Source organism: Salvelinus sp. IW2-2015, linkage group LG28 (assembly GCF_002910315.2).
Source record: "Salvelinus sp. IW2-2015 linkage group LG28, ASM291031v2, whole genome shotgun sequence".
Taxonomy (NCBI): domain Eukaryota; kingdom Metazoa; phylum Chordata; class Actinopteri; order Salmoniformes; family Salmonidae; genus Salvelinus; species Salvelinus sp. IW2-2015.
In genome coordinates this window covers 18,403,859-18,431,134 of record NC_036868.1, presented here as the reverse complement: position 1 = coordinate 18,431,134, position 27,276 = coordinate 18,403,859, and the positions used below count along the sequence as shown (strand labels likewise).

The window sequence follows — 27,276 nt, the reverse complement described above, 5'->3', positions numbered from 1 at the left end:
GATGGCATTGTCTCCCTCAATCCGTACAACGGCTACTACTCTAGGATTCAGAAGTTTCAGGTTGCTTACCACTCTTTCCACAAAATACATCATCCAGGAGGACCCTCTTGATGGGGCTGTCCATATCGGCAGACTGTGATATGGCCATTTCTTGGAGAGACTCCTTCCCCTCCAGGAGACTGTCAAGCATAATGACAACATCACCCCAATGGGTGTTGCTGGGCAGCTTCAATGTGGTGCTGTTATTCTTCTCACTTTGCTTGGTGAGGTAGATTGCTGATATAACTTGATGACCCTTCACATACCTAACAATGTCCTTGGCTCTCTTGTAAAGTGTATCCATCGTTTCCAGTGCAATGATTTCCTTGAKGAGCAGATTCAATGCATGAGCAGCACAGCCAATGGATGTGATTTGAGGGTAGGACTCCTCCACTTTAGACCAAGCAGCYTTCATGTTCGCAGCATTGTCTGTCACCAGTGCAAATACTGCCTTCAGCTCATCTGCAATGTAGAGACCGGTGTGTCTGTTGTCCCTTGTGTCTGTGCTCTTGTAGAATACTGGTTGAGGGGTGGATAATATGTATTTAATTATTCCTTGCCCATGAACATTTGACCACCCATCAGAGATGATTGCAATACAGTCTGCTTTCTCTATGATTTGCTTGACCTTCACTTGAACTCTGTTGAACTCTGCATCCAGCAAATGAGTAGATAAAGCATGTCTGGTTGGAGGGTTGTATGCTGGGCGAAGAACRTTYAGAAATCTCTTCCAATACACATTGCCTGTGAGCATCAGAGGTGAACCAGTTGCATACACAGCTCGAGCAAGACATTCATCAGCATTGCTCTGAATACGTTCCTCCATTGATTTAAAAAAAAAAACCTTCTGATTCCAGGAGGACCATGAGCTGTTGCTATCAATAAGGTGTCTGATTCAGCATTTTCACCTCGAATAGAAGTAGAGGGACTTTTGTCAGAGGTTGTTTGTTGTGAGCGCTGAGGGAACGTTATACTCTTGGCCAGATGATTCTGCATCTTTGTTGCATTCTTCACATATGATTTGGCACAGTATTTGCAAATGTACATAGCTTTTCCTTCTACATTAGCTGCAGTGAAATGTCGCAACACATCAGATAATGCCCGTGGCATTTTCTTGTAAAGATTAGGAAAAGATTTGTCAAAAAAAACAAATACAATTCCATGTACAGATAAATAGTTAAGCAGTTAGATTAAACAACTCTTTTGTAAGATAAATGTTKTAAAATGAAACATGTATGGAAATAGGTGAATTAACACTCCTCAGTTAGCAAGCTCTAGCAAGCTAAAACCCAATTTGTAGCAAAAACTAACTACCAGAACTTGTTAACAAGTTATAAATGATTTAAACACACTTTGCTGTAGGCTACTATTTACTAGTTAACAAAAAATTATGTATGTCATATAAAATATATTCACAACACCCAGTATTGTAATCAAAACTTACCAGAAAGCATGCAGTCCTTGGCTCAGACAGTGTAGTAGTGTGGGCTCAATAGCATCTCATTAGTGTGCAAGATCTTGAGAATCAGCTGCACATGTGATGGAAGAATGCACTGTGCATGCAGAGGGTTGCAATTCCATTGAACTGGGGATAGTTTAACCAAGATATGCCACAAGACCTAGAATTGCCTTGTGTATCCCACAAAAAAGGTTCACTGTTACAAGCTAACTTTTTGATGAATTTAAGCAAAATTCCCCAAATTCCCGGGCTTAACTTTCCATGGTAAATTTACAAAATATTTACGGAAATTTACTGGAAACTTTCTGACCCTTTGCAACCCTAGTGAAGACACTTGCCTGGAGGTCTGCGCATGCCCCGAGAACGCGCTCTTGTATTCCATCTGGCCCAGCGGCCTTGCAAGTGTTAACATTTTTAAAAAGTCGCACTCACATCGGCCACGGAGAGCAACATCACACGGTCATCCGAGACAGCAGGGGCTCTCATGCCTGGCTCAGTGTTCGAAGCGAGCATAGAATGAGAGGTTGTCTGTGAGGTTTGCATCACTGGGCAACTCACGTCTGGGTTTCCCTTTGTAATCCGTAATAGTCTGCAAACTCTACCACATCCGACGAGTGTTGGAGTGGWTGTAGTAGGATTGTATCTTAGTCCTATATTGACCTTTTCSATGTTTGATGACTCGTCTGAGGTCGTTTCTTGTAAGGATTCATGTCTGTGTCCCGTTCCTTGAAATTGGTAGCTGTGGCTTTTTGCTAGGGTACATATGTTGGGTCACTGTGGGGAAGTCGTTGATGTTAAACTCCTTAATGATATTGGATGAATCCCTGAACATATTCCAGTCTGTGCTAGCGAAGCAGTCTTCTAGCTTAGTGTCCGCTTCGTCGGACCACTTCGGTACTTCCTGTTTGAGTTTTTGCTTGTAAACAGGAAGCAGGAGGATGGAGTCATGGTCTGATTTGCCGAAGGGAGGGCCTTGTATGCGTTTCTGTGGATAGAGTAAGTGGTCCAGAGTGTTAGCTCCTCTTGTGTTGGTAAAAGGAGACGTGTTGGTAAAAGTGGGGTTAAAAGCATTTCAGTTTTCCCGCGTTAAAGTTTCTGCCCACTATAAACGCTGCTTCTGGGTGTGCATTTTCTTGTTTGTTTATGGCCMTGTGCAGCTCGCTGAGTGTCTGCTTGAAGCCATTCTCGTTTTGTGGTGGGATGTAGACAGCAGTGATGATTATAGATGAAAACTTGGTAGATAAAAAGGTCTGCAATTTACCATGAGGTTTTCTAGTTCAGGTGAGCAAAAGGTTGAGAATTCCTTCACACTTGAAGCAGCACACCAGTTGTTGTTTATAAAGAGGCACATCCCTCCCTCTTTGGTTTTGCCTGAGTCTGCTGTCCGGTTGCGATGAAGCATGGAGAAACGTTTGAGTTTCATAACCATATCGCCCAGTTGGTAGGAAACTCTCGAACAGAGCTCATCCATCTTGTTCTCCAGTGACTGGACATTTGCCAATAAAACGGAGGGAAGTGCCAGACAATTTTCTCTTCGTCTGAGTCTATACTCTTAGAAATAAAGATGTTATTTTGAACCTAAAAGGGTTCTTTGGCTGTCCCCATAGGAGAACCCTTTGAAAAACCCTTTTGAGTTCCATGTAAAACCTTTTACACAGAGGGTTCTACATGGAACCCAAAAGAGTTCTACCTTGACCCAAAAAGGGTTCTACCTGGAACCAAATAGGGTTCTCCTATGGGGACAGCCGAAAAACCGTTTTGGAAAAAGTTTTTCTAAGAATGTAACAAGGAGTTCAGTCCTCCTCCCTCGACTTTTCTTGTGGCTTGTTGGATAGCTCGAACAATGGAGTAGGGTCCGGTGTTGACGAGGGAACAGCTGAGTCGCAGTTGAAGTAGGAGCCGAAATCAAGGTCGAAGTCAAAGTTAGTAGCTGTCGATACGTAGTTCAAAAGTACTTGACGGTCATAGGTGATAAGGATGTGAGCTTTGTGACTGGCATCATCTGTCTCTTATTGGGGATCAATCACATTTAGCTCATTTTAAAGCATCAATTATGGTTGGGCGATGTCAACCGTTGTCCTATTGTGATTATGTATGCATAAAACATTGTGATATACCAGGGGTGGGCAACTAAACTGAAGATCATGATTAGGTGATTATTGGAGTCAGGTGTGTTAGCTGGGGCTGGGGCAAAACTATGACACTAATCAGGCCCTCGAGGACTGGAATTGCCCACCCCTGTGCTATACGATGCTATCGCCCCCTATTGGGCAACCAAAATCATGACAAAAGATAATGTTTTTGAAAGCTTGGGCAGAGGCTAAGTGCAGGCAAATATTTTCCAAATGTTCCTTTATGGTGAAGGAGCTTCATTATGGAACACTTGTGTGTGGAACTTCATTGAACCAAAATGAATGTTACCCATTTTCTATTTTTTATCACTTAACTTTACTGAACCCTTCTTGAATGGAGAGGGGCCTGGCTTTGGGGACAATATTGGCAACATTGGGGGCACATTTGTTACATTGCCGTAACGTTGTGTGGACATTGGAGAYACGGTCTAGTAATGTTGTTGAAACGTGGAGATGTTGTGGGGACGTTGTGAGAACGTTTCCTACCGCCAACGCTCTACTCTGCTCCTGTGTCAGCTGTTCCAACTCTTGGAGGGGCTGTAGGAGTAGCACAGCTCTGGGAAAAGCACTCAGTGTCTCTTCTGCCCCCTGAGGTAGTCCAAGTTCAGCCTTACAGCCCTSGATCTCCCCCACTGTCCTCCGCATAGACTGGATGTTGGCCAGGATTACCTAGACAGAACAAGAAGGGGGAGGTCAATAGAGTAAGCACATACACAAGATGTGTGCACGTGTGAAACAAAAACATTTCTAAATCATATAATGACAAACATACATGAATGGATATGTACACATCCTCTTATACACACTCTTGTCCCACCTGCCGGTTGTGGAGGTGTTCTTCAAGTGAGATGTCCAATGTATCAGCGGAGGATAAAATAGCTCTGATCTTGGTCACATTTTTCTCCATCGTCTTCACCTCTGCTTCAATGGCATCCACTTCCTGAAAATAGCAACAACGCTCTGAATGTTCCAGAGAAAAGCAAAAGCTCGAAAGCAAAAACCAAACTCAAAAATGAAAAGCACCACAAGTCAGTTTCATAAATGGAATAGAAATGATAGAATACTGCTTTATCGTCCATTGTCTTTTGCTGTCGTTTGTTATTCCAAACCCCCTGACATACCAGTCTGAAAGCTTCTGGTAATAACGTAGGATCACTATGGGATGATACTAAGACATTATAAGGGTATCGTACGTACTCCAGGCCACTCGTGGACGTCTAAAATGAGATAGAAGTTATGTTGAAATTGTAATGGACCCAATACCTTTTGAAATAGCTGCCCTTTTTCGGGCCCTGCTAATTTCTTTTGACTAACTAAAAAATCTGTGCGGTCCTCTGGTGAATTCTGATATCCCGATGTGGCCCTCGAGACGATATTATTGCCCACCCCTACCATAATAGGTGTCAGACATTTTCACTTTACGTAGTAACTTCTATTAAAGGGATAGAACAGCACAGTGGTGTTCAACCTTTTTGGCTACTGTAACCCCAATCACTTTGCTCTGCTCAAAGTTCCCCCTCGTGCAACCAACCATACAGTGCATTCAGAAAGTATTCAGACCCGTTGAGTTTTCCCAAATTTTGTTACGTTACAGTTTTCTAAAATGGATAACTTTAAAAAAAAAATCTATCTACACACAATACTCCAAAATGACAAAGCTAAAACAAGATTTAGAAATGTTTGCAAATGTATTAAAATGTTTAGGTACCCTTGCCCATATCTGTGACACGACACAATCCTGTCTCGGAGCTCTACGGACAATTCCTTTGAATTCATGGCTTGGTTTTTGTTCTGACGTGCACTGTCAACTGTGGGACCTTATATAGACAGGTGTGTGCCTTTCCAAATCATGTACAATAAATTGAATTTACCACAGGTGGACTCTAATCAAGTTGTAGAAACATCTCAAGGATGATCAATGGAAACAGGATGCACCTGAGYTTAATTTCGAGACTCGTAGCAAAGGGTCTGAATACCTACGTAAATAAGGTATTTCTGTTAATATTTAATAAAGTTGCAAAAATTTCTAAAAACCTATTTTTACTTTGTCATTATGGGGTATTGTGTGTAGATTGATGAGGAAATGTTTTTATTTAATATATTTTAAAATAACAAAATGTGGAAAAAGGGAAGGGGTCAGAATACTTTCCGAATGCAACTTAGGACTATGTTCTTATAAATCTTCCCAAAGCATTTGTATACTTACCACTGTATTGAATTTAATGGAATTTAATTTACTTTTAAAGGGTTAGTCCACCATTATTTCTTCCTTTAAAATATTTTTCTACAAAGTAAGTAATCTATAGGCCAGGGGTGACTGCAAATTACACTCAGTACATTGCAGTTACTCCTGGCATAAACTACTTCTAAGGTAAGAAGAACATAAAAAAAGTATGAAATTAGGGGGAACTGTTGCTTTAAAACAAAAAGAAGACAAAAGAGAAATGGGATGAAAAAATGTCTCCTAAATTATTCAAGACAAACCAAAGGAAAAGACATGCCATGAAGAGAGAGGCGGTCCCCAAAAATTATCTTCTTTCCTTTATTTTCATACTTTAGTAAATATTTTCTGTACTATTTATTCATTTCTTTTGGCTTTTTTAATTACATTTTTTCGTCTCTACCTTCTTGCCCTTTGTGCTGTTGTCTGTGTCAGAATAATGTTTGTACCACATTTTGTGCTGCTGCCATATTGTGTTGCTACCATGCTGTGTTTTCATGTGCTATGTTGTTGTCTTCGGTCTCTCTTCATGTGGTGTATCTGCTGTCGTGATGTGTGTTTTGTCCCGAAATGTTATTTTATTGTTAATAAAAACCTCCCGGCAGGAGGCCTTTTGCCTTTTGGTAGGCCGTCATTGTAAATACGATTTTGTTCTTAACTGATTTGCCTAGTTAAATAAAGGTTATAAATAAAGGTTAAATAAAATATATAAAAAATGATCAATAGAAATGCATTTATTAGCATCAAAAGTTTGTTTGTGAGTTGTTTTTCTGGGTCATACCAAGACCAAGTGTGTTCGATCACATTTAAGCCTAGACACGCAGTGGAATGTTCCATTGAAACTCACTAGCATTAGCCACAGCAGTTCTTATTAAATGTCATACGAGGAGGAGACACAATGCATTCTGAGGGAGGGTGAAACTCCTCTATTGAGGCTGTTGATCTTACTCTCTTTCCACAAACACCCAGTTTGAAGCATCCCGCTCACGGTTACACTCACGGTTACAATCAGACTCCCTTGCCCCAATCTTAACCTTAACCATTAGCAGTGGAGTCTGATCCTATATCTGTACCTAGGGGAAACTTGACCCTGGAGCTACTAGTACCCCCTATTGAGAACCACTGTAATGGAGGGTCTTACCGGAGTGACGTGCAGCAGCTGGTCCAATGGCCCCATGATGTTATGCTGCATGGCGGTGACTTGGCGTTCGGTCTGGATTAGCTTATCCTCCATAGCAGTGGTGTGACACACAGCAGAGATCTCCCCCAACACAGGTCCGAAGCCCACCAGAGTGGCCCGGATACGCTCTGAGTCATCCAGCACCATCTGTGATGTGGGGTTACAGAACATGGACACATGAGTACACACCCGCATGCACACGTACATACAAACACATACACAGAAACACAGACTTACATACCTACATGAGCACACATACACTATCTACAAGCCATAAGACTGCTGAACACTTAAACTGGACTGCACACACACACACACACACACACACATCCCAACTGCTGCTACCAGACTCTTATTATGATTGCAAAATACTGCACAATTTAAACTCTTGCCCCCAATCCCCCCTTCCCCAAAATACGTGTAAATATTGGACTATAAATTGTGCCTTCCTGTATAATACTTAAGCTAACAAATGTATTCTATTCTACTGAGCCATTTACTTTATGTTCGTATTCTTATATTTTATTATTTCTTATTGTTGTTGCATTGTCGAAAAGGAACTAGTAAGTAAGCATTTAGTTGGACAGTGTATGCCATGTGTATCTCGTACATATGACTAAAAAACATAATACTTGAAACACACACTCAAACACGCACAGCTCCACTACACAGCACATTGGGAAAGTATTCAGAACCCTTGATTTTCCCCCCACATTTTGTTTTATGAATGCACTGTATATCAATTCAGAACTACCAGCAGTGTTCTACAATCCAGGGGATTGCGTGTATGTACATGTGAGTGTGCGTGCAGTGGACTGACCTGCAGTGTGTTGGTCTGGCTCTGGAGGCTCCTGGCTGTGGTGTAGGTGCCGGGAGCGTCTAGCCAGGATTGGGATTCGTCTAGCCAGCAGCCAGCACTATGGATTATATCGTTATACTCCTGGAGGCAGGCAGGGATCTGACAGGGGGGGGGGGACAGTGAAATTCCACAAATGAACTTTTAACAAGGTACACCTGTTAATTGAAATGCATTCCAGGTGACTACCTCATTAAGCTGGTTGAGAGAATGCCAATAGTGTGCAAAGCTGTCATCAAGGCAAATGGTGGCTACTTTGAAGAATCTCAAATATAAAATATATTTTGATTTGTTTAACTCTTTTTTGGTTTCTACATGATTCCATATGTGTTATTTCATAGGGTTGATGTCTTCACTATTATTGTACAATGTAGAAAATAGTAAAAAAGAAAAGAAAAACCCTGGAATGATTAGGTGTGTCCAAACTTTTGACTGGTACTAATTTTCATTCATGGACATAAAAGACTAAAATCACCAGGAAATTAGCTCCGTGATTTTAATTTAGGAAATCTGTTCCCAAGTGTTCGCTGGAATGAATAGAGAGGCAAATGTGATCGTATCCCAATGTAATTAAGGTTAGAAATTATCCTGTTTTTGTCAAATACTATATAGCTGTTTGGGATTCTTGCAGTCAATTTGCGGTGTACAAATTATTTATAACTATGTTCCGGCCCACAACCATCCGATCAAGGAAAAATCATCCCACGGCAATATGTAATTTTGGAACCCCTGGCATTGGGCATAGGAACTGCAATAAATGGAGGGTAAAAAAACTGAAATTGTGCTGTTTTGGAAGAACCAGTTGAAGAATGCTGTAATTATAAGATACCATCACATGGTGAACACGGTGAATATGGTGAAAGGCCTACCAAGCCGATCAGAGGGTAAGGTTGAGCTACTCCTCTCTCACCTTGCTGAGGAAGGCAGTGCGCTGCTCAGCCTTCTGGGCCGTGTCCTGGTAGAGCTGAAGTGGCTGGGTGATCTGGTCCATGAGGAGTTGGGCCTGCTCCGGCTCCTCCTCGGCTGCCTCCTGCACCTCGCCCTCCAGGAGGGCCAGCCGGCCGTGCCACTGGTCCAGCTGGTCCCATACAAACTGGACAAAAATATAATGTTGTCATGATATCAATCAGGTATCAATCAATCCCATGTACTTATAAGTCCTTTTGTTTTACAACAGTTGTAACAAAATGCTTTTCAATGACTGGGCCTAGAGCCAGGTTAGGAACAATCTTGCACGATTGATTGGGGTAAGGGAAGGACACACACACACTAGGTTGATTGTTTCAGGGGAAGAACACACGTATGCATACAAACACGGAGACACACACACACACAATCACACACCTTTAGAACATGTTCAGCCTCGGACACAGAGGAGCTCTTCCGCTGCAGCAATGTCTGGACTTCTTCTAGCCCGACACGGATCTCCCCCATTCTGCTACTCAGCCTATTGAGTGGGCTGCTCTTCTCCAGGGCTTGGCCAACCTGGTAAATACGCACAAGCATATGCACACGTGCGCGCACACAAACACACAAATCACCCTTAAAGTCCCAACTAGCCAGGTTTTTACTCAGAAACCAGTGTTGGGATTGTGTTGGGCTCAATCCCATATCCATGAGACTTGTCCGATGTTTTATATGTGGACTTTTTGATTAATTCGCTGAGTTTCAATTCCCTTCCACAATTGACTGAACTGAGATGGAATTGACCCCAAAACTGCTCTACCAACCATCCCACCAAGGTTGAAGTTGCCCCTAGATGCTGATCTTACGTCAGTTTTGCATTTTCTCCACTAACGGTTAAGGTTAGGATTGGGGGAGGGGACACTGATCCTAGATCTGTACCTATCAGTAACTTCACCCCGGAGCCACCACCACCACCCTTTATCCCCGTTACCTTCTCCTCCATGTCCTGCAGAGAGCCAGTGACTTCCTGCAGCTGTCTCTCCACCTCAGGAGGTGTAACAGCGGCATACTTTGTCCCGACACACTCCATGATGGACTGTAATCTGGCCCTCAGGGAACCCAACTCCACTCTGACCTCCTGTAGAGAGAGAGAGACAGAGAGGGGAGAGAAAGGGAGAGAGAGAGAGAGAACAAGGAGAAATAGAGAACGAGAGAGGGAGAGAGAGAGATACCATGTAAATGTGACTTAAACCCTCTAAGGTCGATGTCCACACCCCCACGGGAATCTAATTAGCGTAATAAAAGAATGGCCATAACAATCTGTCAGTTTAAGCTAGAGATATCTGTTTCTTTGCATTGGATGTGTTTCAATCCACCACATCCATGAGACATCCCAAAAATTCATCTTCTCACAAAATCGTCTTTAGCGTCCGAGCGGTTTAGCCTATAAACTATTATACCCCTCTATGGAAATATGAGATTCTCACGAATACGATGGTGTTCTCCCTTTTGCTGTATGACCCCCACAAGTGTCTTGGGACTGAAGTCGGTACAGCCGAACTTCTGTCTGTAGCATCCAAACAGTTTGGGCTACACACTTATGACCCCTCTTTGGAAAGGTGAGACTCTCACAAACACGTACATGTTGGTTGATTTGCTCAAAGACTCCCACAGGCCTCACAAAACTCACCTGAAGGTCCTCCGGTACAAGTTGAACACATTTATGGAAGTACTGTATATGGACACGACACTGTTCATTACCAAAAATAATGTACTTTTTTTTTTTATAACAAATGATTCCTGATCTTTCTTATATCTCTCAGATATAGCATGGACACTTCAGAACAAACTTCTTTTAGATTTTTTGGGGGGACTTATTGTTGTTCCATGTAGTGAATCTGTTATCCAATGCGTAACATTCTAACTCAAATAGCAAAATGATCCTTCTTAAAACAATTCCATATAACTTAGACCCTCCCTCCCCCGGCTTAGATAGGGCTTAGACTCTTATGGGTTCTAAACTGTCTGCAAAAACAGCCTTCTTAAGCGCAGAAACTCTTATGAATCTAATGAGACAATAAGGAACTGACGTTTCCACTTAAACGTTTTCAGGTAAAGTAACTGCAGAATTGACTGAGGAGAGTTCAAAAGATGCTCGGGTCAGCGGGAGGAGAAAGGGATCTCCAACCAAAGAATTATAATGACTGGGATACACATAACAGGACTATTTATAACGTATGAGTCATGAATTGACTGAGGAGGGTCAAGATGTAGCCTATTTAAAGGGAAATTAATTTTCATGGTATCCAATTAGTAGTTACAGTCTTGTCTCATCGCTGCAATTCCCGTACGGACTCGGGAGAGGCGAAGGACAAGAGCCGTGCGTCCTCCGAAACACAACCCAACCAACCCGCACTGCTTCTTGACACAATGCCCACTTAACCCGGAAGCCAGCCGCACCAATGTTCTCGGAGGAAACACAGTACACCTGGCGACCGTGTCAGCGTGCACTGCGCCTGGCCCGCAACAGGAGTCGCGAGTGTACGATGGGACAAGGACATCCCTGCCGGCCAAACCCTCCCCTAACCCGGACGACACTGGGCCAATTGTGCGCCGCCCCAAGGGTCTCCCGGTCGCGGCCAGCTGTGACAGAGCCTGGACTCGAATCCAGAATCTCTAGTGGCACAGCTAGCACCTTAGACCACTGCGCCACTCGGGAGGCTTACAACTTAATGCTAACAATGGCTAAAGTTAGCTGAGGTTTGTAGTAGCTGTTACAAGAAAACGTAACCATGTTTTATAGTTTCTTCTGGCCCATACAATAAATTACTCTCTCTCTAGCCTCTAAATAAAGAATACAGTGTATTTCCCCCAGTAGCTCACCTTGAGTTGGCGTGTGCTGGGGTGGGACACCAGAATGGAGAGCAGGGTAGCCACTCGCTGCTCCACCTCTCCGATCTGCTCTTGCAAGCGCTCCCTCTCCTGCTCCTCTGAAAGCGCCGCGCTCCGGACCAGCATGCTCCGCTCTCTCAGGCTGTGTGGGCACAATGTCACCCTCACAATCTTAAAGGTAGGCTCAGCAATATGACATCATCATACACTGTCGTAGGGCAACTTTCTAGACTTTACACAAAGAAGAAGAGGCAAAGAGGGGAAATAACCCTTTTAGTAGAAGGAGATTCCCCCCGCCAAAACTACAACATTCAAAAGTGGATAATGACACAATATTCCTAACACAAATAATGTGGGAAACGGTTGGTGGGGCTTGAAACAATAATCATGTCAAATGAGTCGTTGTTTGCGATATCATTAAGGACAGAATAACCAAATAACGGTAACTCTACAAATGTATACGTCCCAGTTATCAGATTTACATCTAAATGTTGTGGAACTTATATGATTAAATATGAAACTATTTGTGAGAAGATGAAATATGATTTTACCCTTCTAAATGAGAGAATCGTTTTTCATGTAAAGTTTTACCCAGTCAGTAACCATGCCCACATGAGCACAGACCTTGTGGCAACATGATGGAACCACCCTCCAAGGAGAAGTCATAAAAGGACCGCTAACAAAATGTACATTAGACCAGAGAACGTGAGGACCATCCATGCGTTGAAATGGTTGGAATCTCTACAGACCAGTATACGGACGGTAAGCCGGGCGTGTAAAATGGTTAGACTCTATCAGACCAGCGTGACCAACAACGTGAGCTGAAAGGTACGAAATGGTTAGAAACTTTCAACAGAGAAGAAGAAAATCTCTACAAGACCAGACAGCGGGAAGCGGTGGCTACACTGCTGAGAAATTGTTTAAAACTAAAGACCAGCCGAAGTACAGCGCGAACTGGATATGGCAAAATGGTTTGAATCTACAATACCAGAAAATGGTAAGGCCCTCTGAAACTCTCTCTCGAAGAAGACTACACAGGAACATTCAGTCTGYAGCTGTTTATGCACTGTTAGCCTAGGAAACTCGAACGAAGACAAGAGACAAAGAGCAATTTCCTCTCACCACTATACACTTGAAGTCGGAAGTTTACATACACCTTAGCCAAATACATTTAAACTCAGTTTTTCACAATTCCTGACATTTAATCCTAGTAAAAAATCCCTGTCTTAGGTCAGTTAGGATCACCACTAGGATCACCACCCATTTGTGACCAAGCTTTAACTTCCTGATGATGTCTTGAGATGTTGCTTCAATATATCCAAATAATTTTCCTCGCCAATGATGCCATCTATTTTGTGAAGTGCACCAGTCCCTCCTGCAGCAAAGCACCCCCACAACATGATGCTGCCACCACCGTGCTTCATGGTTGGGATGGTGTTCTTCGGGTTGCAAGCATCCCCCTTTTTCCTCCAAACATAACGATGGTCATTAAGGCCAAACAGTTTTTTGGGTTTCATCAGACCAGAGGACATTTCTCTGAAAAGTATGATCTTTGTCCCCATGTACAGTTGCAAACTGTAATCTGTTTTYTTATGGCGGTTTTGGAGCAGTGGCTTCTTCCTTGCTGAGCAGTCTTTCAGGTTATGTTGATATAGGACTCATTTTACTGTGGATATAGATACTTTTGTACCTGTTTCCTCCAGCATCTTCACAAAGTCGTTTGCTGTTGTTCTGGGATTGATTTGCACTTTTCGCAGGAGACAGAACACGTCTCCTTACTTAGGGATGATCCAGACTTGTGGAGGTCTACAATTTATTTTTTTATTGGAGGTCTTGGCTGATTTCTTTTGATTTTCCCATGATGTCAAGCAAAGAGACACTGAGTTTGAAGGTAGGCCTTGAAATACATCCACAGGTACACCTCCAATTGACTCAGATGATGTCAATTATCATATCAGAAGCTTCTAAAGCCATGATGACTTTTTCTGGAAATGTTCCAAGCTGTTTAAAGGCACAGTCAACTTACTGTATGTTAACTTCTGACCCACTGGAATTGTGATACAGTGAATTACAAGTGAAATAATCTGTCTGTAAACAATTGTTGAAAATATTACTTGTGTCATGCACAAAGTAGATGTTCTAACCGACTTGCCAAAACTATAATTTGTTAAGTAGTTGAAAAACGAGTTTTAATGACTCCAACCTAAGTGTACGGAAACTTCCGACTTCAACTGTAGGTATCTCTAGGGTATCTATTCCAAATAAACAGAGTGAAGGACAAGGACCGCTGAACACCGCGTGGTACACCTCTGGAAGATCCATTCTAACAGACACTCATAGACCAACCTACTACAACTACAAAGGACATGGTAACCTCTGGTGGACAACCAGAGACTTACACTACCAGAGACTTTCTGTCGACTGACTCCACAGACTGATCGGGCGTTTTCAACAGAGTGAGACGACAAAGACATACAAGCGGAAATATGTGTTGCATTTCTAAATCCGAATGAGCGGTTGTTAGGGTGCTAAATTTCCATAATTACGATGAGCGTATTATTCAACTGTATGTACGATAGTTGAATTCCTTTGTCTCTTCTCCCGTTCTTTCTTTCCCCACCCCTATTCATTGTGTACCAAGCATCATATTGGGTTAGTCCACTTGGGACTTTTCATTGCATTATGTAGTAACCTATCCTGTGTGTGTGTTTATGTAATTCTGTGTGATTATTTAGTTAGTTAGTAAATAAATAATTAAGCCAATTTGTGTATCGCTGAGTCATCATGTAGACTAGGGTTCGTGCAGATTTAACGGACTATGCAACGTTCAGAATGAGACTGATGAGGTAAATAAGAATTAATGAATTGACTGTGACTGATGTAAGACATATTCATATCTTTAGAGTTTAGTCGGAAGATAGTAACTCGTTAAATAACTTTTCCCGTGTTGCCCCAAGATTACTACTGAGTTAATTGTTACATGATTCATTTAATCATCGTAATAAATAAATGTAGTTAATTGATTTGATAAAATAATCAAACACATTAAAGCAATGTCACGACAGAGGGCAATGGGAGAACGTAGATTTTGGTCAACATAAAAATGTATTGCTAATTTGCTATATGAGACCTATTTGATTGAATATACGTTTTTCGTAATGCTTAGGTTGTTATGAATGKACTGATATAAGTGTACGCGCTTGATATCCCTCCAACCTAAAGAAAACCAATGTTACATCAGAGGTGTGCCTGTAGTTCACATGCAAATCTGCCATCTAATTGACTCGAATGTTTCTGCTTGCTCCCGCCACCTCCGGCCTGCCTTTCGCCTTTACGGGCACTGATTCACATTGTTAGAGTGGAGACTCCAATATCTTGTCAGTATATACAACCATTTTAGCTTCACAGACAACATTCCTTTCAGCATGCCCACATTGGGATGAGTTTTGGTAGATTTTAATTTTGTCATTTTCGATTTCAGCAGGAAGTCGCTCCACTGTGTAAGATGATGTCATTAGGCTCAGCATACCTTGAATAACCCGACAGTCCCCAAAATCAGGCATTAGAATTACTTAAAAATATATTTATGACTGACTGTATTGATTTCCCACCATTTTATAAGTCAGAAGACAGAAATCAAGACCTTCCTAGGACCACGTAAAGGTCCTTTGTCAAATAAACTTGTATTTCCCTCCCTCTGGTGGTCGGCTGCATCATTACATACATTTATATCACTTCACTGTGACGTCACATCAAAGGGGCGTTCCTTCGAAAAACACTTATCCAGCTCGACTGCTTCACAGCACAGACATGGCAAAGCAATTGCTGAATTTGTCTCGAGCAGGCGAATCTAAATACTAAATAATTTTATATCTCTAGGATAAAGAATGCGACCAACACTCTTCCTTAAACCTAAAATAAGCAAATAAGTAATTTTGTGCTGGCAGTCAAACTTTTTTCTTTACGTCGGAGACAGACCTGTGTTCTCACCGTATTAAACACTGTTTAAATGGCCCAAATGTTGATTTAGACGATCACAAATTGAACCGATTTTGACTATCTGTAACGATCTTCTTCGTCTGATGAAGAGTAGTCAGGATCGGACCAAAACGCAGCGTSGTAMGTGTTCATGATATTTATTTKAACTCAGAACACTAAGACAAAATAACAAAAAATAGGCCAACACGAAACAGTTCTGTCTGGTGCAGACACAAAGACAGAAAACAACTACCCACAAAACCAACATGGAAAATGGCAACCTAAATAGGCTCCCCAAGCAGAGACAACGAGAAACAGCTGTCTCTGATTGGGAACCAACTCAGGCCACCATAAACCTCCAAACCCCTAGACTATACAAAAACCCCTAGACAATACAAAATCTAAACAAACCACCCTGGTTAGGTCACACCCTGACCTAACCAAAAAATAAAGAAAACAAAATATAACTAGAGTCAGGGCGTGACACTATCACTAATGTCATGATATGTTTGGTAAAGTAATAAAGAAGGTGAAATATTTTGGGTAGAACTATATATAGGCATATTATAAAGTATAAAAAGGCTTATACATTCACAATTATTTTGATCATATCTTCATATTTGTATATGTTTTAATATAGTTGTATTGTGTACTTGATCATTTGGGTTGAAAAGTGCCTTTATCTCAGACATAAATAAACAATTCTAGGTGAAAGCTAAAGGTCATAACTTTCTATGGGGGAGGGGGGGACAACACACACACTACTAAATTAATCAAATATTGCCCTCTTGCTAGATTGATGACTACAGCCATAGCAAAACAGTATAAAATGGCTGTCAGCTCAACTGGTTTAAATATTAATATCAAACTGCGTGTATGTGCTTAAATGTTTCCAAGAATTATATTGCCACTCATGGTGTGTAATCTACTGTCAACATTTGTCAATAAACAGTGTTAATAAACAGTGTCAATATGATTGTTTGCACACCTTTGGCAAAGGCTCCAGGGTTCTTTTGCTGACATGTAATGTTTAAGTAAAAAGAAAAAGGAAAAACATTTAAGCTTTTTCTGCATTGTGCTTTTCTGGTCCTGAGGTGTGTGTGCGTGCGTGCAAGCATGTGTGCCATGTGAATTGTGTGGATGAGTTTGGGAAGACAGAGAGAGAAAGAGAGCGATAGAGACAAAGTGAGAGGGAAATGGAAAGGGCACCTAATTTCAGAGTATTTGTCTTTCAAAGAGAGTACTGTATAATCCTAACCTCCTAAAGCGCTCCTGCATGTCCCTCAGCCGTTGGCAGACTGGGACAGGGCTAGCTGCCTCCTGAGGGCTGGACACACCCAGGAGCTGGGAGAGCCGGAGCTCCAGGGAGGCCAGGATTCGCTGCTCCCGCTCTAGTCCAGCCTGGTGCTGCTCCGTCTGCACTAGCAGAACCGTCGGGGCCCCCTGAGCGGAGCTTACTGCAGTGGGGTCCGACAGCTCACCCTGCAGCTTGTCCAGAGCACTGCTGCATCGAGCCATCTGTGACACCCAAAGGACACACAACCACAAACACATACAGTGCCTTCGGAAAATATTCAGACCCCTTGAATTTTTCCACATTTTGTTTCATTACAGCCTTATTCTAAAATTGTTTCATCAATCTACACACAATACCCCATAAAGACAAAGCAAAAACAGGTATTTCGAATTTTTATAAAATTGTATTAAAAATAAAAAATAAAATATCACATTTACATAAGTATTCAGGCCCTTTCCTCAGTACTTTGTTGAAGCACCTTTGGCAGCGATTACAGACTTGATTCTTCTTGAGTATGATGCTACAAGTTCGGCACACCTGTATTTGGGGAGTTTCTCCCATTCTTCTCTGTAGATCCTCTCAAGCTCTGTCAAGTTGGATGGGGAGCATCGCTGCACAGCTATTTTCAGGTCTCTCCAGAGATGTTAGATCGGGTTCAAGTCCAGGCTCTGGCTGGACCCCTCAAGGACATTCAGAGCCTTGTCACGAAACTACTCCTACGTTGTCTTGGCTGTGTGCTTAGGGTCGTTGTCCTGTTGGAAGGTGAACCTTCGCCCCAGTCTGAGGTCCTGAGCGCACTGGAGCAGATTTTCAGTAAGGATCTCTCTGTACTTTGCTCTGTTCATCTTTGCCTCGATCCTGACTAGTCTTCCCAGTCCCTGCAGCTGAAAAACCTCCTCACAGCATGATGCTGCCACCACCAGACGTGACGCTTGGCATTCAGGCCAAAGAGTTCAATCTTGTTTTCATCAGACCAGATAATCTTGTTTCTCATGGTCTGAGAGTCTTTCGGTGCCTTTTGGAAAACTCCAAGTGGGCTGTCATGGCTTCCGTCTGGCCACTCTACCATAAAGGCCTGATTGGTGGAGTGCTGCAGAGATGGTTGTCCTTCTGGAAGGTTCTCCCCTCTCCATAGAGGAACTCTAGAGCTCAGTCAGAGTGACCATCAGGTTCTTGGTCACCTCCCTGAACAAGGCCCTTCTCCCCCGACTGCTCAGTTTGGCCGGGCAGCCAGCTCTCGGAAGAGTCTTGGCGGTTCCAAACTTCTTCCATTTAAGAATGATGGAGGCCACTGTGTTCATGGGAACCTTCAATGCTGCAGAAATGTTTTGGTACCCTTCCCCAGTTCTGTATAATTTGCTTATACAAAAAACTGTTATGAGCCATGTGCTGTTATGATGGTAAGAATGATCGCCTTTATAATACACGTATGCATACTTGTATACTACATATACTACTCATGCGCCGGGCCTACTAAAAGGCTTCTATTTAATGGAGTGGTCATCCAGGGTTAATCATGTAGTCCAGCAAAGAAAGGTGATGGCATCTCCCAAAAATGTATGTATTTATATGCAATATACCCTATACTACATTACATTATGACCATTAAAGGAGCAGTTCACTGAAGATAGTTCAGTCACGTGACTCACGCTCTTGGTGACGTCCCTCCACTCCGCCCCTCTCTGCTCCAAGCGTGTCCGGAGGAGGCTGATGCCGCGCCGCAGTGCCGCCCAGCGCCTCCAGAGGGCACCCTGTGCCCCCTCGGAGCCCACACAGCACCCCCGCAGTGGGCACACCGCCCTCAGCTCCTCCAGCTTCCCAGCTATAGACAGCACCTCCTCCGACAGGGTCTTCGCATGAAGAGATTAATCAATCAGTCAAATGTATTGTATACAGAATGTATCCCTTTCTTGTACAACATGTGTCACAAAGTGCTTTATAGTGCAGCAAAACTGTGGTGTGGCAGAGCAGTAGTGTAGTGGCAACACACATGTAACTCACTGGCAGATACTGGGGTTAAATCCTCCCCTCTACCTTTCCCCCCCTCTCCACCTCAGTATCCCCTTGATATCTAAACTGTCTAAATTAAGCTTGAATAGCATGCTTTTAAAAAACAAGTGCTTTACAGTAACCTGGACTAGACCCCCGAAACGTAAGCAGGAGAACAGAGGAAAAACTCCCTAGTAGGAACAAACTCTGACAAGAACCACCGACAGCATTTCACACACCTTGGCTCTATCCTGTTGGTCTGCACAGTTGGTGTAGGATGTCACTTCCTGGGCAGCACACTCAGAGAGCCTTGATTCGTTTTTCTTCAGGATATGCCATACCTCCTCATGACACTTCTTGTGGAGGCTTTGTCTGTCTGCACACCTATGGATTAGATACAAAACAAACACGGTAACTGAAAATTGCCTGGTTTTAATGTAGTTTACATTTTCATGTTTTTTAAGTCATTGTGAAGCTAAAAGCTCATTTGTACTCTGTGTGGATAATTAGGATTTGGTTTGATTCTACTGTACTCTTTTACATGCACATAAATCAACATGTCTGTTTTACATCAATGTAAATGTGCCAGTGTTAGAAGCTAATWTACATACAAAGTTCCCGGATCTCTAACTCTCTAATCTTATTTGATTCAATGCAACATAAAATTCATAGACATGAGCTGCATTCTCATCCAGGCATTAATTTAGTTCTCGTCAAACAAGGGTGAACAGAGGGATAAGTAACAAGGCACAAAAATTATATTTATTAGACTGCTGAACCTATTTGTCTCAATTACACCAACATTCCATTTCAGCAGAGACTACAGACATGGGTCTCGGAGTGCTAGACTGTCAACGTGCAGTGTACGAATTACTATTATGTTCCCATCCGCTCAGCACCCACTCAGCAACCTGCCTAATTTAGTTGATTACCCCCTGATATAAGTGGTCCCAGCGCTGTTCAATGTGTAAGTTGATGTTTTCTAAACTGTAATGCTTGGTGTTTTATGTTGTCAATGTGTCTGCAACTTTGTGTGCTGCTATTTTGGCCAGGTCTCTCTTGTAAAATAGATTATTCATCTCAGTGAGACTAACCTGATAAATAAATAAATACATCATAGTGGCACGCCGCATCTCACATTCCCCCAAAAATTGAATAGCTTAGAACGGTTGACAATGCATGCCTATTTGGTGACCAATGTTCCGCATCTAATGTTCATCAAGCTTCTTTGTACGATAACATTTAGTGTTAATGTGTTTTTAGAATGTGACCAAAACAGTAAGGACCAAAGGCCATGTGTAACCTTTGGTGAGTGAGTGTGTAACCTTTGGCCTACCTCTGCAAGGCCTCTGTCCTGAGCTCAACCTGGGCCTCGAGTGCGGCCCTCTCCACCAAAAGGTGGCTCAGGACCCGGATGTGGAGCTGCTCGCTCTGGGGGAAAGAGAGACAGGCCTGCTGGGGTGCCAGCTCCAGGAGATGGCTGATTTGCACCTGGAGGCTCTCCCCCAGGGAGGCTAGGGGCTCTTGGGTGTGCCATTGCTCCTCTGTGCAGTCCACAAATCCGCCTGGAGGTGCCAGGAACATAGCCTCGGCTTCGAGGAGGAAGGTTACCACTCCTTGGGCAGCCCAGTGGTAATCCTTCAGGGCTTCCCGAGCATGGGACAAATTCTCCTACAGGACATATACAAGATTATTAAGAAAGATTAACAAGAATTCAGGCAAGAATTTCATTTGAAGTCTACCACAATACAATACAACCTGCGTGGTTGAATCTTATTACACAAACAACATTAAAGTCAGTTCCAATAGAAGTTAAGGAAAATGTTTGAGGGATAAATTGTTGTAATACACCATTTCAGTTAATTGTCTCGTCTGGGCACCGTTCACTCTCTATGGTACAGGGGAGATAGCATTTCAAAAGTGAAACATTGTTTCCATGGCCGGACAGGCAGACAGCAAGGCTTATATTAAACCCCACTGTTACAAACCAAATAGTACCCTAGAAGCAAGGGGAAATAATGTATGAGCTGAGATAAATTCAATCAATGATTTGAACAGCAACATGATGATATTCTTATGGAGGTGCAGATGGAACTGTTAGCAGGCTTGGAACGCTGCTCGTCCAATAAGCATCTAGGATCCAAACAATCCGTTTTATAATGTTTATCACGTCAACCAACTCAAATGTCATGCATATTTTTTTWAATGTAATACACACCGTAGCTGAAATTGCGAATTACAACAATTGTAATGTAATGAGCCCACTGAACTTACCATGCATGCGTGGCACTTCTGCACAACGTCATTCCTCAGGGTGTGCAGCTCCCCACACTGGCTCATCTCCACTTGCTCTCTCTGCCTCAAAGCTTCCAACACCCGCATGACAGACTCTACGTTCCTCCAGATCACCCAGCACCTCCGCAGCGCTATGTTGATGGCCCTCACGTCTGGCTTCACCGGGTCGGGCTCCGTCAGCTCCTGCCTGACCTGTTGAAGAAGGTCCATCATGGCAGGAAGCTCGGTGCAGAATCTGAGACCCTCCAGCAGCTTTCCCTCTAGGTTTTTGACGTCGTCAGTGATGGCAAGCTCCCAGGAGGCTAGGTTTTCAACAGTTCGCCGGATCCTCTGCCTCTCCGACAGGAGCAACAATCTATCCGATAGGTGCAGGTCTTGGGCGATGGCCTCGAGCTGGTCGGAAGCATCCTGGCACTGGGTCTTCACCAGTGGAAGTTCCACGAGGAGAGCCTGGCAAAGACTGAACCTTTCCCCCACGCTGACTCTCTTGTCTTTGGAGCACTGAGCACGCTCCTTTGCCACCTCCCTGGAGTCTTCCATGCGCTGCCGGTAGGTCAGGTACTTCTCATGTTCCAGAGCGTGGTGGTGGAGAGTTTTCACCTTCTCCTGCAGTCCGCCAATGGTACGCAAGAGGGTGCTTTTCTGGTCCTCTTGGCAGTACTGGAGTTCCTGGATCTGACATTGGTGCTCCAGGAGCATGTGTGTCAAGGGCTCTATGGCAGATAGGGAGTCCTTTGTCACTGGGAACCTCTGCCTCTCCAGGTCGGCCCATATCTGTTGCACGCTCACCTGGACAGCCGCCAGTTCCTCGGCCGAAGAAGTCCGGGTGTGAAGCAGTTCCTCCAGCTCCCAGTGGGCTGCTTTCTCGTGGGCCACCATTCCATCCACCTCGGTCCGGAGGCCTGTGAGCCTGTTGACAAGGAAGTGGCTCTCTGCTGAACTCAACCCCGAAGAGACCTCCATGCAGGTCTCCAAAAGAGCGTCCGTGACAGCCAGCTGTCTTTCTGCTTCCTTGATGGCACCCATGTGAAACTGCAGCTTGCTTTCCAGATCTGGGATGGTGTCTTTGGACACATTCTCTACATCTGCGGTGACCTCTCTCTCATGGTATGCCACTGCTAGCCAGGTGTTCACTTTTGAGATCTGAACCAGCATCTTCTCTCTTTCCTCCAAAACAGCCTCCATTTCCTTCAGAATACGAGCAGAGTTATCTGAGACTGTTTCGTAGAGGTCCTTCAAGCTCTTCAGTGATGACAGCACTTTGTCAATTTCCCCCTCATCCGAAATCAGTTCTTTCAGGTCCTCAACTTTGTAGTGCACCCTGGAATGCCTTGCCAAAATCTCAGATTGAAGTTTCCTCATGCTGGCAATTTGGAGACGGGCCTCTTCAGGGAAGAGGGCTACCTTTTCACCTGCTGCGATGTGGTTTTCCGCCTGCTTGGCCCAGATAATCAAGTCTTGCATTTGCTTGATGATTTTAGCCAAGGAGGGTTTTGCTATAGAGTATGACTGAGCAGAGAGCAACCTCTGAGTGGAGGCAAGTAAGTAGCTCAAGCTCTGAAGAGTACACTCCACATCCTCCTTCTCCTTCTGCCCAAGAGAAAATTGGGTAAAATCCTCTGATTGCCCCAGCAGGTGTAGGTACTGCTGGTTGAAGGCTTTCAAGTCAGCAGTCATAAAGGTCAGCTCTAAAGCTTTGTGAGTGTCATGCTGCAATTGAGAGGACTGTAAGAGGGTGATGGACTTCTGAAGAGTCTCAAGCTTGCAATGCAGCTGCTCAGCCTTTTGTAGAAGGATAGAGGACTGAGAAGAACCAAATGAGGCATGCCTCAGGCCTCTATTCCCGGCCCCCTCCAAAAGCCTCCACTCCTCCTGCAGATCCCCTAGCTGAGCGAGGAGTGCCCCTGACCCCTCGTCTTCACTCAGGTGGGAAGACACCTGACAACACACCTGGAGCAGCTCCCCCATCATGCCCTTCTGCTGTTCAATGTTACATAACAGAGTATGTAGTTTTTCAGCCTGAAGCGCACTGCTTCGAGTGTCTCTGTTAGATCCCCAGGAATAGACAAAGAGTGAATAAGTGCATATCTTGGTCAAATACAAACTTCTGATCAATGATATTGTAAATCAACTGTACTATTTAAAGGAACACAGAGGCCTAAAGATGCATAAATACAACATTATGCACAATAATAGTAGCCCGGACAATGCAAGTGCATGGACTCACAATTGTAGCTCATCCATCTCGCTTGCCCATCTCTCCAGAATGCTCCGGATGGCCTGAGTCTGCCTGTGGTACTGTGTGACCAGGTGAAGCTGAGCCTCTTTGACCTGCACTGTGGCCGAGGCATCCAACAGGGCTGCACTCCATCGCCCCTCCAGATTTGTTGCGTCCTCTGGATCACCGACCACATGGTTTATCGCAGCCACCTGCTCAAGCACGTAGCGTCTGCAGTCCTGCAAAAAAGGTATCACGGGGACACACTCAGTCTGGTATCCAGTGAGCTGGGACCCATAAAAAATATAATCCGTAAAAAAAAATATATTTTTTTTTTACAGTATTGAAATCACAGAGGGGAGACAGGCAGGTGTAAGAAACAGTATGAATGGTTGGAGTGGGGATTGAACCCTGACCTTCAGTAAGGAGAGTATATGTGTCTGGAGCTGAGGGGGGTTCCACTAGACCATGGGCTCTGCACATAGCATCTGTATTTATCAAACACTCTACACTTACACAAAAGCCAAGAAGGGTGATAATGTACTTGAAAAGTTAGACTTAGCAAATCAAAGTTAGAAATTGCTTCCTCTCCTTGTCTCATTATACATTCTTGTTGACATTGATATGAAAGAACTGTAAAGGTTAAATAAATGAGAGGATTGTTGAAATATCATTATAATGTGCCAGTTGGCTAGAGTGACAAAAAAACAATACATGTGCATACAGGGCAGAAAAGGAAATGTCTTCAGTAGAATCCCAAATAAAGCTTTCCATTTGTAAATGCATTTTACACAGTGATATCAGTTCGGGGTGTGTAGCCCATTAAATGACAGTTTTGTTTTATGTTTTGTCCTCTGTCTTTTTATTTTATGACTGATTKTTTGTTTGTATATAGGATGGTCAGTCTGACACTTGAAAATGTGTATTTTCAATTTTCTATTATGTTCTTGAAAGGGAAAATTGTTCTTTAAAAAAGGACAGTCTCCCACCTCAGCCTCCGTCAGTTGCTGGGCCATGTTGGCAGGGTTGAGCTGGGCTGGCTGGTAGCGGCATCCTAGAACCCTGAGGACAGTGCGCCCTATTTGGATCTCTGGCTTTCTCAGCGAAGGCTGCAGGTACCAAGCCGCCTCCATCCACTGGCATCCCTTCAACACAACAGCACAGAGTAAATATAGTAATGGGACATATTCATGGACCAAACAGAAGAAAACAGACTGAAACAGGGAATGACAATCTTGATTTGTTTMATAAGAAATGCACATTTTACACTGCAAAACTTTTGAAAGCATTTTCTGCTGCATGTCCTAATGAACACAACMYTGGTGTGTACAACCAGACCTGGGTTGGATGTCAAATACTTGAGCTATACTCAATTCAGTTTTACTGGTACAATGGAAACAATGGAATAATTCCAAAAGTGAAAATACCAAGCTCCAAGTATTTGACATACATATTTGACCCAGGTCTGGTRTGGACGGGTGTGGTGCTGGGGGGACATAATCGTTTGCTGATTCTAAAGCGAGATGTGCCGTTACTGAGAAATCTCCATGGCTACACAGGAAATATCATTGGCTCCTTCCTGTAAAGCTTCCTGCCACAGGCATCTTGGGAATGGAGTAGCATGAAGTTTCCCCTTAGACGCCGATCTTGGGTCAGTTTAGCATTTTTGYCACTAATGGTTAAGATTAGGATTAGGAAACTTCACCCCAAAGCCTGGGGAATACAGCATCATCAAGGCCCATGCCACATCAGAGTTTGTTTGTTTATCTGTTCACTGATCCATGCAGTTGACTGAACTGCAATTATTTTGTGGATAGAGCCACATAYTTGGGAGCAACAACTTATTTTATCTGTGGTCGAGAAAATGTTGAAATATAATTTTAGCAATTTGTATGTCTCATATTGATACGCACATTAGATACTAACTAAAATGTAGATGTTTTTAAGGCTTGTTTTTTTAAAGAGGTTTCCTCAGGTTCTTATTTTGAATGTTATTATCCTCTTGAACAACAAGTTGGGTTTCTTGGAAACAAATTCCTACAATGCACAGTAAACCATATCCCATTTTGACGCCACCTTACCTTCCCTGAGATCTAATAGCCAACTGTCTCAGTTCACACACCATTGGCTTGGCTAAGTATTGCTGTTGAGAATTACCGATTGTGGTCGGGTGAGTATTATTGTTATGAACACAAGTTCGAATCTCATGGTCGGCCGTACAGAGAAACTCCCTAACACTCACCTTGATGATGTCCTTCCTCTCCACCAACCCTTGGACCTCAGAGAGGAGGCCTTGCATAGTGGACCTGTGACGCGGGACCTCCGGGCGCACCGCTCCCCCAACTCTCTCCACCTTCGCCACGGCTTCGGATAGCAACCCCCCAGTCTGGACCGAGGAACTCCTCTTGACTTCACTCCCCTCCTGCATCTGTGGGAACATGACGGCAATGGGACGGTGGATTCACCTGCTCTCCTGTCTGGTATTTCTGACAACAACTCTGTTCCTCTCTGCCCCACCGAGTCAGCGCAGCTATTAGAGCAGGAATGTGACTGAGTAAGGAGCTGGGCCTTGCCCCGAGGGAAACCAGGGCTCTGTTCCAATAGTTTAACACCACGTCCCTCTTTACTTCCTTCCTTGATGGAATCACTTATCTGACACAACACAATTGGTGAAAAATGTTTGGTGTAGTCTCCAGCTAATCCTGTTAGATCAGTGTCATTGGGCTTAGCACGGAGGAACATGATACAGCAGGAACTAGTCAGGGAGTAGGAGTGTGGTTGAGATATCGAGAGCTACAGGGCTAGCGTGAGATGAAGTCATCACTGAGTGGTGTAAATAACTTATTCCTCACATAGTGAAGTGCTAGGCTATTCTCAAACCGACAGGTGACAAGGCAAGCTGATACTTGCATAAAATCTCTCTCAACATTTCAAAACAACAGTAGAGCAGGAATGCTATTAAGCAGTAATATAGGGGAGGATGTGCTTTATATTGCAGGTTACAGATACTAAGGCTATCCCACCCAGGGTCCGTATTCATAAAGTGACAGAGTAGGAGTGCAGGGGCCATATTCCTCAGATTAAGAGGGCAGGGGCCATATTCCTCAGATTAGGAGTGCAGGAGCCATATTCCTCAGATTAGGAGTGCAGAGGCCATATGTCACGTTCCTGACCTGTTTTCCTTTGTCTTGWATTTATTTTAGTTGGTCAGGGCGTGAGTTGGGTGGGTTTGTCTATGGTTGATTTTCTATGGTGGGATTTTTGTGTTCGGCCTGGTATGATTCTCAATCAGAGGCAGCTGTCAATCGTTGTCCCTGATTGAGAATCATACTTAGGCAGACTGTGTTTCACGTGTGTTTTGTGGGTGTTTGTTTCCGTGTTTGTGTTTTTCACCACACGGTACTGTATCTGTTTTCTGCACTTCGTTTATTTGTTTTGTATTTTCGGTGTTCAGTTTTTCCGTTATAATAAATCATTCATCATGAACACTAACCACTCCGSGTATTGGTCCGATCCTTCTCGCCTCTCCTCGTCCGAGGAGGAGGAATATGACGATAGCCGTTACAATATTCCTCAGATTAGGAGTGCAGAGGCCATATTCCTCAGATTAGGAGTGYTTATCTAGGACCCACTTTAGCCTTTTAGATCAAAATAAATATGATTCTGTCCACAGGAGGGACCTGATGTTAGCCCAGGGCTCCAGGTAAAGCAGCCAATGATTTATCACCACTATACTGCCCTACACTCTGAGTCAGCAGGGCTCTTGACTTGGATACACATTAAAGGCCCAATCTATGATATTTGCAGTGATATT

General features: G+C 43.5%; 1 protein-coding gene across 1 annotated transcript in view; it reads right to left on the bottom strand.

Annotated features, from left to right (window-relative positions):
- Positions 1-27,276, bottom strand: part of syne2a (spectrin repeat containing, nuclear envelope 2a) — a 203,218-nt gene that overhangs the window by 95,267 nt on the left and 80,675 nt on the right. Inside the window, 16 exon segments of the mRNA XM_070435847.1 lie at positions 4,117-4,299; positions 4,448-4,570; positions 6,993-7,178; positions 7,852-7,989; positions 8,798-8,980; positions 9,232-9,372; positions 9,785-9,931; positions 11,677-11,827; positions 16,922-17,181; positions 18,610-18,810; positions 19,189-19,333; positions 20,286-20,620; positions 21,224-23,288; positions 23,472-23,701; positions 24,452-24,607; positions 25,705-25,890. Of these exon segments, the coding sequence (XP_070291948.1) occupies positions 4,117-4,299; positions 4,448-4,570; positions 6,993-7,178; positions 7,852-7,989; positions 8,798-8,980; positions 9,232-9,372; positions 9,785-9,931; positions 11,677-11,827; positions 16,922-17,181; positions 18,610-18,810; positions 19,189-19,333; positions 20,286-20,620; positions 21,224-23,288; positions 23,472-23,701; positions 24,452-24,607; positions 25,705-25,890 (4,830 nt within the window).